General features: G+C 39.4%; 1 protein-coding gene across 1 annotated transcript; it reads left to right on the top strand.

Annotated features, from left to right (window-relative positions):
• On the top strand, positions 1-13,791 carry LOC120564685 (neuroepithelial cell-transforming gene 1 protein-like). Its single transcript, XM_039809870.1, has 12 exons — positions 1-318; positions 2,445-2,511; positions 2,747-2,806; positions 4,353-4,460; positions 4,562-4,732; positions 4,838-4,900; positions 5,001-5,097; positions 5,180-5,256; positions 5,352-5,609; positions 5,756-5,926; positions 6,028-6,214; positions 12,480-13,791. The coding sequence occupies exons 1-12, from the start codon at positions 173-175 to the stop codon at positions 12,809-12,811; spliced, it is 1,737 nt and encodes a 578-aa protein (XP_039665804.1). The 5' UTR covers positions 1-172; the 3' UTR covers positions 12,812-13,791.
• Positions 13,792-14,625: the final 834 nt, after the last annotated feature.

Below are 14,625 nucleotides of genomic sequence, written 5' to 3'. Positions count from 1 at the left end.
ATCCGCCATATTCAAACTTCCGCCGTGGTGTGTGTTCTGTTGTCATCGATCGTTTGCTTTCTTTGCTACATCGGACCTGGGCCAGTTTTCATACGCCTGGAATTTGTCTTTTATTCGCTTAGCCATAACTACGTCCTGGTATAACTGATCTCAAAACGAAGCCTCCTGCAAAATGGAAGAAAATGAACAAGTTGGTGGAAGGACGGTGGGAAAGAAAAAGCAGAAACTTCGCAGGATGTCATCGAGGACGTCCACCACCAGTGTCATCAGCGCTGCAGAGTCTTCTCCACAAACACTCCGGAGAAAAGACTCCAAGAAGTAAGTATATCACGTCACATACATTTGATATCATAATATGTAATTGTTTATTTGGAAGCTTTGCTTGTAATGTTATACGACTTAAGCACATTTCGAGCTAGCTAACGTTATCGGGTTAGCCGACTGTGACGGGCTGTTGTTGTAGCCTAACTGGCAAAGGTTGCTTTCAAGTACACCTCGGATGCCATATTTTCGGATATTATCACCACGATTTGCTATGCTTTAAGATGCGTGTGGTCTAACTAAAAAATACAGAAGCTAAATGTATGTTATTATAACGTAATACACGTCTGTTTTAGCTATCTGACCTTTTTTTTTAGAATCAAACAGAAAATACACATCATAACCACCATAATCCACATAACCAGTGGCTCAATGTATTAGTGAAAACATGTTAAAGTTAACGTTACATGTAAAAATAAGAATGGAGATCTTTATATATCAATTGTGGCTGCAACAAATTATAATTTATTAACCACGACTATTGATTAATCAATGGATTAATAAAGTCGATTTTGAGTAATTATTTACTAAAATCTTAATATTAAAAAATGCCCATCACAACTTGTGAAAGCCCAAAAAAGATGTCTTCATGTTTGACAAACTAAGTCTAAAACCTAAAGATATTCCATTTACAATGATGTGAAATAGAAAAAACAAACTATCACAATTTAAAAGATTAAACCAGCAAATCTTGCATTGTAAATGTGTCACTATTGCATAATAAATTACTAATAGATTAACTGACTAATCTCTGGATCAGTGGTAGTTAGTTAGATGCACTAATAAGTTACATCATCATACTAATAATATCGGCTGAAGTTGGTATTTTCATGACTTCTCTGCTTGTTTTGTATGCATGTTATGGTTGATGCACAGTGCAATTAGAAAGGCATGTCTGCATAGTTAAACCTAGGCATAGGCCGGTATGAGATTCTGATGGTATGATAACCTCCAGCAGAAATATCACAGTTTCACGGTATTACAGTATTGCAATTACAGCTATAAAGGTATTATTTTTTACATGTCTGGGTAAAAAAAAAAATTTTTTTTTTCATTGACACAGTGTATTTTATTTTGAAATGCACTGCACACTAGCAGGGAGAGGGGTTTCTAAACTGCACTTTCTGTCCTAGACTCATAAAAAAACAGCTCATACCTTAGGAACGATATGACAGAAAATGTTAGTGGTTTTGAAACCATGACTTTTTCAAACTGCGGTATACCTTGAAACCGATAACCAGCCCATGCCTAGTTAAACCTTTTTACTGCACCTGTGTTTGTTTTTCCAGACTGCAGATAGGGTTGAGAAAATACTCAATGTTTGTGTTGGCTTCAATATATATTGCTACATTACCAAAATGTAGTAACTTATAATTGCAAAGTGCCAAAAATAATATTAGAATATTTTAATCTACATGTTTAGTAGTTTGCAATTATTACTCTGTCTACAAGTTGACATGCTTTTTGCCCCTACAAATCACATCTCAAGGACTTGGCTTGCAGATAAATGCAACTTTACCAGTTATTTTTTTATTACTTTATTTGATCTTTCACTCCCCACTTTATAATTCTGTTGAATCCAAAATGACTTGAATGATTACAAGCAGTAGGTTGTGTAGCTGTTTGTTCAGCTGACGTTGGCCTTGACAGCACCCTCAGGGTGTCATTCACTAAGAAGAAGACATTGTGACTTTCTGTAGCTGCCTTGTTTTGTCACCATAACTGACTTTTTCTGCCGCAGCAGAGAGCAGTCCAGCTCCTCCTTATATGGTTTTAGATATTAATGTCCCTCAGTCGCCATCCACAACATTTGACATATTTGAAACCTAACAGTGACTGGAGCAAAAATAGCATGTTATAGGCATCCATTATATTAAGAGAGATGAAATGCATCCCTATGAAAATAATAATTCGCTTTTGTCGTGTTTGTGTGCCTCAACTTACTGTTAGTGGTGTGTTTCAGCTGCTAACGTCTGCACGTATTATCAAAGTCTGTACATCTTTATCAATAGTAGGCAAAGAAACGTCCTCAGCAGAGTAGTAGACAGTCACTCTGCAATAAAGTAGATATAAACTTGTTGTCATTGTGTTTGACCGTTGCTTATTTGTCTAATTTCCTGTAGACCTCCACTGCAGAGAGGCAGCTCCTTCACTTTTCTCACTCCTGGGACTCCGTGGGACTTCAGTCTAGTGAGTTAATGTTGAAAACATAGCACCATGGTGTTAGATTGCAGTGGTCATGTCCTCACACCTATGATCTGCTGAAGCCATACGTGATACTGTATTCATATATTCTACATCTATCAGTAATACGTGGAAGTATTTCAGGCTGCAATCCTTTACATGTAGTATCTTTAGAGATGTTGCTGCAAATCTGTTGTTTGAATTTTCGTTAGACTTAGTTTGTATTCTTATGTTGCCACAGAAGAGAAAGCGCAAAGAGAAGGAGGATGACACAGTCAGTCTGTCCAGCTTCGATCTCAAGGTGAGAGTCAGGGCAGCTTCCCGTCTGTTCGTTGGGTGCAAGTCTAGTGTAGCACCCTTGAACATGTCCTCACAACAAACTTTAATCCTTCTGCATGATTCAGGTACTCACCACAAACAGCCATGAGGGCTCATGTGTTTGTTATGAGCTCAGGATAATCCCCCTATTAGACTGGCATGAGTGTCTGAGGAAATTATAATAGTGACAGAAAATCTGAACCACATTGTTCCTCAGCATAATCAGTCTCTCGGCTCTAATGAAAGTGGTTTAATACACTTCCTATTAGGGATGCACCGAATCCAGATTTTTGGGATTCGGCCGAATACCGAATCCACAAGTTAAGATTCTGCCGAATCCAAATCCGAAACCGACTACCGAATCCTACTCCCATCCTCAGTCCATTAACACAGTAAACACATTAATGAAGTAAACATGTCCACAGCCTCTAAAATAGTTAAATGTAAAAACTTAATATTGAATTCACACGCTCTTTTCACATCGTAGGAAAGCACATTGCTATCGCCAGATGAGTGACAATTTTGTTTGGCAAATTTTCGCTAACCAGTGTATAATGAAGGTGTTTGTTTAAAGCACTTAAATAAGAAATTCATGGTGTTTAGATTAAGACAGTCTAAAGGAAATGGTAAATTATAGTGTGATTAAAACTCATTATTTACATTATTTACAGTACTTGATTGACAGCTGATATGTGAAAAGGTACACAACCTTATTTAACAGTAATTTAGTTTTACTGCGAACCGTCACAGGAAGTGCTTTTATTTTGAAGTAGCCTACACGGAAGTTGTCTGTTGTGTACTCTTGCTAGCTTACTGAGGTGAACGTGAGATATTAGATGCAAAACATGCCCGTCAAGCTTAAGTTGTTCACTTTCTTGTGTGTAAAACTGCAACATATTGAACAGTAAATGTTCACAGTAAAAGACAAGCGTTTTTGGTCATTCAAAGCCATTCCACTACAGAAGGCATGTTGAGTGGGTGAAATTAGAAGGCTAACGTTAGCTAACGAGCAGCAGCCGAGTAGGGTTCGGTTCGGTGGAAAAAAATTCTAAGGTTTGGCAGAAACCGAACCCCGTCAAAAAGCCCAATATTCGGCCGAATCCTGGATTCGTTCCATCCCTACTTCCTATACAACCTCAACAACTTACATTTTAGTACCATAACATTAAACTTTAATAAAAGTCAACTTTAATATTTGAGAGTGGAGTAAAACAAGTGAATTTATCCTGACACTTTGAGTGGTTTCAGTATCAGTATAAACGGCACCAAACAAAAGCATTTCTTTATAATATATCAAAAAATGTATTCTAAGTAATAAAGGAAAAAAGTAGAAGTGACAGAAATAGGACATCAGCATTTTCTAATCAGGTGTTAAACAAAATGAGTCGGTAAACGTTTTATTCACAATGTGTAGTTGAGAGGCTTGTATGAAACCATAGCCTATTATTTAAGGTATAGTTACACCACTACAGTCTACACCTCAATACAGTTGAGTCAAACTGAAGACAGTTTATTTTCTGGATTCCCAGGAACCCAGTAACAAGCGTGTCCGACCTCTGGCCAAAGTTTCATCTCTAGTCAACTTGATATCTCCTTCAAAGAATGGAGCAGTGCGGCGCTTTGGCCAGACCATCCAGGTAAATGCCATACTCCTGTGACACTCTACAAATTTAATGGGTAGAAATTTAAATGAGTAGAGAGCTATTGTTTGACTGTAAAAAGTATATATTTTCCCCAGTCAATGTCATTACGTGGTGGTGACAGCAAGTCACCAGGGATGTCCCTCAAAGCCGGCAGCAAGACAGCAGGTCCCACTCCCACCAAACGCAGAAACAGCACGCTGTGGTCGGAGACGCTGGATGTCCATCAGAAGAGCACGTTCTCCACCAAAGAGATCAAGAGACAAGAGGTTTTTGTGGTTTAGTCTTTTTAAAGCACAGCCCACTCATCTTAAAAGTACAGAAAGCAGAACAAGTAATCTCTCCTGCTGTGATTTGTGTTGTTTCTTCTTCAGGCAATTTATGAGCTTTACAGGGGAGAGCAGGATCTCATAGAAGATCTTCAACTTGCACGAAAGGTCAGAAAATCTTTATTTAAAATTCAGAAATCAAAACATTTATGCTCCCTTTTTTGTAAACTTTTTTTTGTGCTCACACTGCTGCTTTTCTCACATTTAGGCATACCATGATCCAATGCTAAAACTCTCCATCATGACAGAGGAGGAACTAGCTCACATATTTGGGGACCTGGATGCATACATCCCCTTACACGAGGGTAAATTACTACTAACCATTCTTGGGTTTTAACTGCTTTAATTGATGCCTTACCTGTGTGTGCCTTTTTATTTTATTTGCAGACTTATTGATGAAACTGACAGAGGGAACTGGCCCCGATGGAACAGTAGCTCAGATTGGACAGATGGTTATAGACTGGGTATGTGTTTATTTTTACCCTACACCCATTATCTTCAGATACTATGATCAATTTCGACATGTAAAAAGATTGTAACTGTTAGTGTATCTTCTCAGCTGCCTGGTCTGAACGCTTACAAAGGCTACTGCAGCAACCAGCTTGCAGCCAAAGCCCTGCTGGACCAGAAAAAGCTGGACAGGCGGGTCCAGGACTTCCTGCAGCGTTGCCTAGAGTCGCCCTTCAGCAGAAAGCTGGACCTCTGGAGCTTCCTCGACATCCCACGGTCACGCCTGGTGAAATACCCGCTGCTGCTGCGAGAGATCCTCAGACACACTCCTCCTGATCACCCAGATGTTACCAGTCTGGAGAGAGCTGTATGTTATCCACATGACAGTGTTGTTCCTTATAATTTGGTGTTGAATCTGATAAATAACATATTATGCTAATATTTTCACTGATTATTTAAGCTTCTGTGTTTTGCTAAATAGCCAACCGATTGGTCTTTTTTTTAACTATCCAGATCACTATAATCCAGGAGATTCTGTCTGATATCAACATGAGAAAAGGAGAGTCTGAATGCCAGTATTATATAGACAAACTGGAGTATTTGGATGATAAGCAGCGGGACCCTCTCATAGATAACTGTAAGACTCTACTTTGTCACGGCGAGCTGCGGAACAAGAGTGGCTCGGTGAGAATTAGGATTACTCCTTATTTTTTTACCATCCACATACGTGTTGTTTGTCTTGTATTCACATATGTTTCATTCTCTATTAATGTGTTTCCTCACAGAGGCTGCATGTGTTCCTCTTCTCTGAGCTCCTGGTTCTGACCCGACCGGTGACCCGGAACGACAGGAGCTGCTTCCAGGTGTATCGGCAGCCCATCCCAGTTCTGGACCTGGCTCTAGAGGACCTGCAGGATGGAGAGATCCGCATGGGGGGGTCCTTCAGAGGGGCTTTCACCAATGGAGAGAAAGGTGGGTTGAGTTGGACGACACCTAGCGGAGTTCGGCTGAGGCATTGTGTGTCACCCGTTATTGACGGGGATTTTTCAGTCCCTATCAGTTTTTTTGTGATTGTTGCGGGCAAAAATCCTTGATTATGCGGCACGTTTTCTTAAAAAATGTGATGGAATATGTGGGATATTTATGCGATTTGATGAAAAAGAGAAAAAAAAAGCGATTTCCCCAACACCCTACTTTTTTTTTTTAACTTTATTTCAAAAAATAGTTTACAGATATTCAGTCATCGCAATACGTAAACAAATAAGATACACAAATATATACAAATAATATAATATGAAAGTAAAAATAAAAGTAATAGTCTAAACAGAGGGAAATAAAAGATACAAAAGAGACAGACTTTCAAAAATCGTTAATAATATAATTCAATTTATTTATAGTATCAATTCATAACAACAGTTCTCTCGAGACACTTTACAGATAGAGTAGGTCTAGACCACATTCTATAATTTCCAAAGCCCCAACAATTACAGTAATTCCCTCAAGAGCAAGCATTAGCAGTGGCTGTTGCGACAGTGGCGAGGAAAAACTCCCTTTTAGGAAGAAACCTCGGCAGACCCAGACTCTTGGTAGGCGGTGTCTTACGGGGCCGGTTGGGGGTGTGATGAACAGTGGCAATAATAGTCACATTAAAGATAATGGAACAGTGACTTCGAAGGTAGTCGTTGTAGTTCATGTCATAGCAGGGCACATCGTGGAATACTGAGTAGTGCAGTCTCCTATACCGGATCCTGACTACTCTGTGTGTATGAACAACGCAGCAGGGCGTTGCGGGATGTAACGTGGCACTGCAGAGCATGGGTGGATGCAGAGGACGCAGCAGGACGCAGCAGGATGCGGCTGGGCATTGCAGGGAATCGCAGAGCATAGCTCTGCGAAGAAGACACATAAGGACTCCGGGGAGTAAACTCCCCAGAGCTAGGTTAGTAACAAGCAGTTCTGGGACAGGATGCATACAAAAGGAAACAAGTGAAAACAGAGATGAGAGAGCAGCTCAGTGTCTCATAGGAAGGAAGGAACTTCCCCGGTAGTCTAGAATTATAATAGCATAACTAAGAGAGGCAGGTTAGCTTAGAGAGACGTGCCGGATCGGGCTTGAACTCTCCCCTCCAGGATCGAGCTGTACTGGCCTGCCTCCCTCTACTCTCACTATATTATTGATTATATGATAAATAAATCTGATGACTACAAAGAGAAGCTGGTGGGCCTGGTTAGGCGGACGCTGCAACTCCTCACTCCCTAACTATAAGCTTTATCAAAGAGGAGGGTTTTCAGTTTACTCTTAAATGTGGTGACGGTGTCTGCCCCCCAACCCAGACTGGGAGCTGGTTCCATAGGAAAGGAGCCTGGTAGCTGAAGGCTCTGGCCCCCAGTCTACTTTTAGAGACTCTAGGAACCACAAGTAGCTCTGCATTCTGGGAGCGCAGTGCTCTAGTGGGACAATAAGGTACTAGGAGCTGTTCTAGATAGGATGGTGCTTGACCATTTAGGGCTTTGTAGGTCAGGAGAAGGACTTTAAATTCAATCCTGAATTTTACAGGAAGCCAATGCAGAGAAGCTAATACGGGAGAAATATGATCTCTTTTCTTAGTTCTTGTCAGAACACGCGCTGCAGCATTCTGGATCAGCTGAAGAGTCTTAAGGGACTTATTTGAGCAACCTGACAATAGGGAATTACAATAATCCAGCCTGGAAGTAACGAATGCATGGACTAGTTTTTCAGCATCGTTTTGAGACAGGATATTCCTAATTTTGGCAATGTTACGAAGATGAAAAAAGGCTGTTCTTGAGCTTTGTTTTAGATGGGCGTTAAAGGATATATCCTGATCAAAAATAACTCCTAGATTTCTGACAGTAGTGCTGGAGGCCAGGACAATACCATCCAGAGTAGCTATATCTTTAAATAATGAAGTTCGGAGGTGTTTAGGACACAGCACAATAACTTCACTTTTGTTAGAGTTTAACATCAGAAAATTGTAGGTCATCCAGGATTTTATATCTTTAAAGGTCCCATGGCATGAAAATTTCACTTTATGAGGTTTTTTAACATTAATATGAGTTCCCCCAGCCTGTCTATGGTCCCCCAGTGGCTAGAAATGGTGATAGGTGTAAACCGAGCCCTTGGTATCCTGCTCTGCCTTTGAGAAAATGAAAGCTCAGATGAGCCGTTTTGGAATCTGCTTGTTATGAGGTCATAACAAGCAAGGTTACCTCCCCTTTCTCTGCTTTGCCCGCCCAGAGAATTTGGCCAACCCATGAGAGAGAGACATCATGGCTTTCAAACGAGAAAAGTGGCAGTTGGTCAAGGCCACATCCCCACCCTCCACCTTGCCACTCCCACTCTCCTCCTCAATAGCTACAGACACAGAAATGGCACATACTAAGGAAAGCTCATTGTAGGACTGGCTCTAGTGGCTGTAGTTCTAGACCAAAGCTGAATTTCGGGAAAGAGACTTCAGATACTGTATTAGGGGTCCACTAAGGTCTATATAAAAGCATCCAAAGAGCACCATGTCATGGGACCTTTTAATGCATGCTTGAAGTTTAGCTAACTGACTTATTTAAGGATTTATCATTAACATTAACAAATTGAGATCGATCAGAGAAATAGGACTTAAACCAGCTTAGTGCGATTCCTTTAATGCCGACTAAGTGTTCCAATCTCTGTAACAGGATTGTATGGTCAATAGTGTCAAATGCAGCACAAAGATCTAGTAAAACAAGAATGGAGACAAGTCCTCTGTCTTCAGCAGTTAGAACGTCGTTAGTAATTTTCACCAGTGCCGTCTCTGTGCTATGATGCTTTCTAAATCCTGATTGAAAGTCTTCAAATAAACTGTTGCTATGGAGAAAATCACATAACTGATTAGCAACTACCTTCTCAAGGATCTTGGAGAGAAAGGGAAGGTTAGATATAGGTCTATAGTTTCCTAAGACCTCAGGATCGAGGGTGGGTTTTTTCAGAAGAGGTTTTATCACAGCTACTTTAAATGACTGCAGTACATAACCTGTTAATAAGGACATATTGATCATATCTAGTAGTGAAGTGTTAACCACGGGTAATGCTTCTTTGAGTAGCCTCATTGGGATGGGGTCTAAGAGACAGGTAGATGGCTTAGCTGAAGATGCCTTTACCATTAATTGTTGAAGGTCTATAGGATAAAAACAGTCTAAGTATATGTCAGGTCTAGTCGTTCTTTCTAGGAGTCCTGCGTTGAAAGGTGAACCGTTAGAAGTTGAGGGAAAAAGGTGATAGATTTTATCTCTAATTGTTATAATTTTATCATTAAAGAAGCTCATGAAGTCATCACTACTCAGAGCTAGAGGAATAGAAGGCTCACTAGAGCTGTGACTCTCTGTCAGCCTGGCTACAGTGCTGAAAAGAAACCCTGGGTTGTTCTTGTTTTCTTCTATTAATGATGAGTAATAGTCTGATCTAGTATTTCTGAAGGCCTTCCTATAGGTTTTCAGACTGCCTTGCCAATCCAAACGAGATTCTTCCAGTTTGGTGGAACGCCATTTACTTTCAAGTTTTCGCGAGATTTGCTTTAATTTACGAGTTTGGGAGTTATACCAAGGTGCTAGTTTCCTTTGCTTCATCGTCTTCATTTTGAGTGGAGCAACAGAGTCTAAAGTAGTCCGTAGGCAGCCGTAGCACCATCTACACAATTGTCAATTTGAGAGAGACTAAAGTTTACATAAAGGTTCTCTGTTGTATTAAAGCACGGTAATGAGTTTAGTGCTGTTGGAATATCTTCCTTAAATTTAGCTATAGCACTGTCAGATAGGCATCTAGTGTAGAAGCTTTTATCTAATTTCGTATAATCGGGTATTAAGAATTGGAAAGTTATTAAGAAGTGGTCTGATTAATAAAGGATTTTGCGGGAATACTAATACATCTTCAATTTTGATGCCATATGCCAGCACAAGGTCGAGGGTGTGGTTAAAACAGTGCGTGGCCTCATGAACACTCTGACTGAAACCAATTTAATCTAGTAGTGAGTTGAAAGCAGTACTAAGGCTATCATTGTCAACGTCCACATGGATATTAAAATCACCTACAATAAGTAATTTGTCTGATTTTAGGACTACAGATGATAAAAACTCTGAGAATTCCGATAAAAATTCAGAATATGGACCTGGCGCTCGGTAGACAACAGCAAATATAATTGGCTGTACTGATTTCCATGTTGGATGTTGAAGATTAAGAACAAGGCTTTCAAAAGAGTTATAATTTAGTTTAGGTTTAGGATTAATTAACAGGCTTGAATCAAATATGGCTGCAACTCCCCCTCCTCGGCCTGAGCTTCTAGGAATTTGGGTATTAATATGACTGGGAGGAGTGGCTTCATTTAGACTAACATATTCTTCATGGCCCAGCCAGGTTTCAGTAAGACAGAATAGATCAATTTGATTATCGGATATAAATTTGTTTACTAGTACTGCTTTAGAAGATAGAGATCTGATATTTAATAGTCCACATCTAATTTGGAGGGACTGATTTTTAAGTGTTTGGTTATTTCATTTATCCAGCAAAAATGCTAATTTTAGATGTGAAGATTTGCAGCTTTTCTCTCATTAATATCATAAAGAATTTGATATTTTGGTCTGACAAACCAATTTGAAGACATCACCTTAGGCTCTGGGAAAATGTTCTGACTTTTTAAAGACTAAAGGATGAATAGATAAATAATTCACAGATGTCATTAGGTGTTGCCTCAATGTGGAAGTAGGGTATCATCACTTTGTGTCTTACACACTCTTTGGATTTTCTGTGTTTTTCAAAGTAGCGCTTGATACCTCGTTACCCTCTGAACATGACCTGAGCTGTGAGTGGATTTAATCAATAATTTGTGCTCTGTATTTTATGTCTGCTGTTTTTACCTTTTTAAAATATTATAATACCGGTATAAATTCTCCGTTGTGTGTTTATAACATATAGCTTATTTTTTGGCTTTGCACACCTTTATTCAAGTCACAGTATCCCTATTTATTTGTCACATGCACATCACAGGACTTCCAGTAAAATGTAAAGTGACAAGCATCACAAGACAAAATTAGGGATTGACCGATTATCGGGCCGTTTTTTGGCAGTCTGCAGATTATCTGTATCAGTGTTTTATTTGCCTGATAACTGATAAAGTTAATTAATTAAAAAGTGTGTTACTTTGGCTCTGCTACAGCTCTGTGTCTGTCCCTCTGCTTCAGTTTCACTCACCACCGAGTCTGACTTAATGTCCCACAAAACTATCTGATTATCTTTTACTGTGTATTATGTTGAACACTTTTAATTGCTCAAAGCACACATTTTTAGTTGGATTTCTTAACATTCTAAAATCTTAATTTTGATTTAAAGATTTTCATTTTCACTGTAAATGCATATCTGTTCCAAATATCGGTTATCGGTTTTATTTAATACTAAACCTTATCAGTATCGATCGATCCCTAGACAAAATGCACATTGTAAAATTGCTGGGTTTTTTGCTCATAAAGATGAGGCACGAACAAAAGGTATAAACAATGGGCCAAGGAAGATGGGCTACACTATGTTAACTTAAATTTACTGTTAAACCTCCATTAACAATTTTTTATGGCCACTTGTGGGCAGCAGAAATGAACTGTCAACACAAAACTGACATATGGCAATCTAGTTGGCATACTGTTGCTTATTTACACATCTAGCGGATACAGAGCAACATTTGTCATTCATTTAGAGTTGTGTTTCTGGCCACCTGTCGAACGTTAGTCAAATATTCAATCTCTTTTAGCTTTGTTTTAGTCTCCACTCCTGAATAAAATATCTGACTTTAGTAGCTAAATGTTCCACTTTGTTTCTCTAGCTATTCGCCAACTCTGTCTGTGCGTCAGTCATTTGGTGCTAGAGAGGTGTTTATCAGAGTTTTTTTGTTGGGGGACAAAAACGCTTCATAAAATGCAGACTCTGATGATAAATCTCTGTTGGTTCATCACTACAAGAGTCCCCTTTCGCATTATACATACAGTCATTTCATCCAGACACAAATTATATGTACAGTAATTTGGGTGGAGTAGAGGAGTTAGAGTAGTGAGTGGGTTCTCTAGCTGCAGGATCAGAGTTTGTAATTTTGAAGGCATGAGGAAAGAAGTAGTAGAAATACCATTACACTACCATTTTTGTTTCCCAGACTTTGCTGCCTGCTGTCCAGTTAACTGTATTTCTTTCCTTTCTGTGTCGCTCTAGCTAAGAATGTTTTCCGTGTGAGCTCTCTGGATCCTTCCCATGGCCAGTCCCACACCCTGCATGTCAACGATGTCTACCACAAGCAGCAGTGGCTCAACTGTCTACGCACTGCAATGGCCCAACAACAGGGGGCTCCACCCAGAGTTCAGCAGGGAGAAGCTGTCAGAGCCAAGCGTCGCTCCTCCACTGTCTCAGCCACCATCTCGGATGAGGAGACAAATGAGAACTGTCCGCCTGTCTATGGCCCTAAACTCAGGCCTCAGACACTCTCCAAAACCAGACTGGACCAGAAGTCACAAGGCTCACTAAAGAGGAAGGAGTCTGGAGTGTAGACTTTTAACCCAGCACACAGGTCTCTCTCAGACAGACACATGTAAGCAACATGAGTCCTGTTTCCTCATGTGTCTGTCGATACATTTTCATGTAACCACTGTTTTTATGCTTTTCTTTTGTCCTTGTAGCTGCACTGAAGGTCTTTTCAATCATTTCCGTCCAAATGTATTGTCAAATTTTAATCTTTAAAAAGTGTAATTAGTTTACAAAAAAAGTGATATGTGTCAGTGTGACTGAATGTATGTTTACACCAGCTAAATGTGTGTGGAATTAGGGTTTTGTGTTTACCTACGTGTAAACAACTTTATTACATTTAAACATAAATTTTGCTTCAACGTTCATTCCGGTGTCAACACTTTTAAACTTTCTTTTTTTTTTGCTGCAATCAAAATGTCAGTGCATCTATATTATGGGCAGCATGTGTGTAGTTGTCAGTTAAGTGTTGTCTGTGCCAAGATAAGGGATCAAGAAACTGAAAAACTGTGATGACCTCAGCTGTGTGCAGGAAGCCGTTGAGGCAAGTCTAAAAATGTTTGAGATTAGATATAAAATAATGAGCAGAACATGAGAAGGAACACTGACCATGAATATGATAACACATTTCTTCTGGAAATCTAATGAGTCTAGATGTATTCAGTGAAATATTGTTAAACAAAAAAAGATAAAACAAGTAGTTTGTAAGGAATCCTAAGTATGATTGACTGTGAGATTATGTTACAACACACCAACATCCTCTCGGTTATACTTGGGCCTCTCGGTCACTTCCTTTTTACTGTTGACAGAGCTGTTCAACAGTGTGTTGCAACATTTGTCAGGCAAACAGAAGCTGAGGGAAACTGAAGTGTGTTCCTTTCCACTTAGTGTGTTGAAATCCTACATACTGTTAATGTAGTTTTGTTACTTTCAGTTCAGAATGAAACAATTGTAAAGGCCATTTGATATAATGTCTTGAAATATTAAAAACCCAATGTAAAAAGAAGCACCATTTTCCACTTTCTCACTGTATAGTTCTTATTATCAAATGCTGACTGCTTGATGAGACTTGTTGATATACTGTTAGGTTCGGAAATATTTGGACAGTGACACAATTTTCAATTTCCCTGTGCGCTAACACAGTGGGTTTGAAAAGAATGGGTTTGTGGCAGGACCATCAGGAAGAAAGGGAGTAGGAAAATGGAACAGCCAGATATTCAGTTTACTTCATGTAAATCTAGTTTTGCAAATACATAAACTCAATGCAAATCATTTCGTAGCCCCTTCTTCAGTATTCAAAGTCAAAAGCAAGCTTGATTGGAGGGCAGATCATACACTTAGGTTTGGAAATATTTGGACAGTGACAATTTTCATAATTTTGGCAAAACGCAATGGATTTGAAATGAAATGGGTATAGGAATTACACACATTTCCATACATAGTCCCCTTATTCCAAAGGAACTAAAGTAATTGGACAAATTAATATAATCATAAATAAAATGTTCATTCTTAATACTTTGTTGAGAATCCTTTGCAGGCGATGAGAAGTCTGGAACCCATAGACATCACCAAATGTTGGGTTTCCTCCTTTGTGATGCTTTGCCTGGCCTTGACTGCAGCTGTCTTCAGCTGTTTGTTTGCAGGTCTTTCTGCCTTAAGTTTTGTCTTAAGCAAGTGGAATGCATGCTCGATCGGATTGAGATCAGGTGATTGATTCTGCCATTGTAGAATATTCCACTTATTTGCCTTGAAAAAACTCCTGGGTTGCTTTTGCAGTATGTTATGGGAGATTATCCACCTGTACTGTGAAGTGCCGTCCAATCAACTTCAGAATTCATGC

Source organism: Perca fluviatilis, chromosome 8, assembly GCF_010015445.1.
Source record: "Perca fluviatilis chromosome 8, GENO_Pfluv_1.0, whole genome shotgun sequence".
Lineage (NCBI taxonomy): Eukaryota > Metazoa > Chordata > Actinopteri > Perciformes > Percidae > Perca > Perca fluviatilis.
The sequence above is the reverse complement of the archived record's forward strand: the minus strand, read 5'-3'. Positions and strand labels throughout refer to the sequence as shown.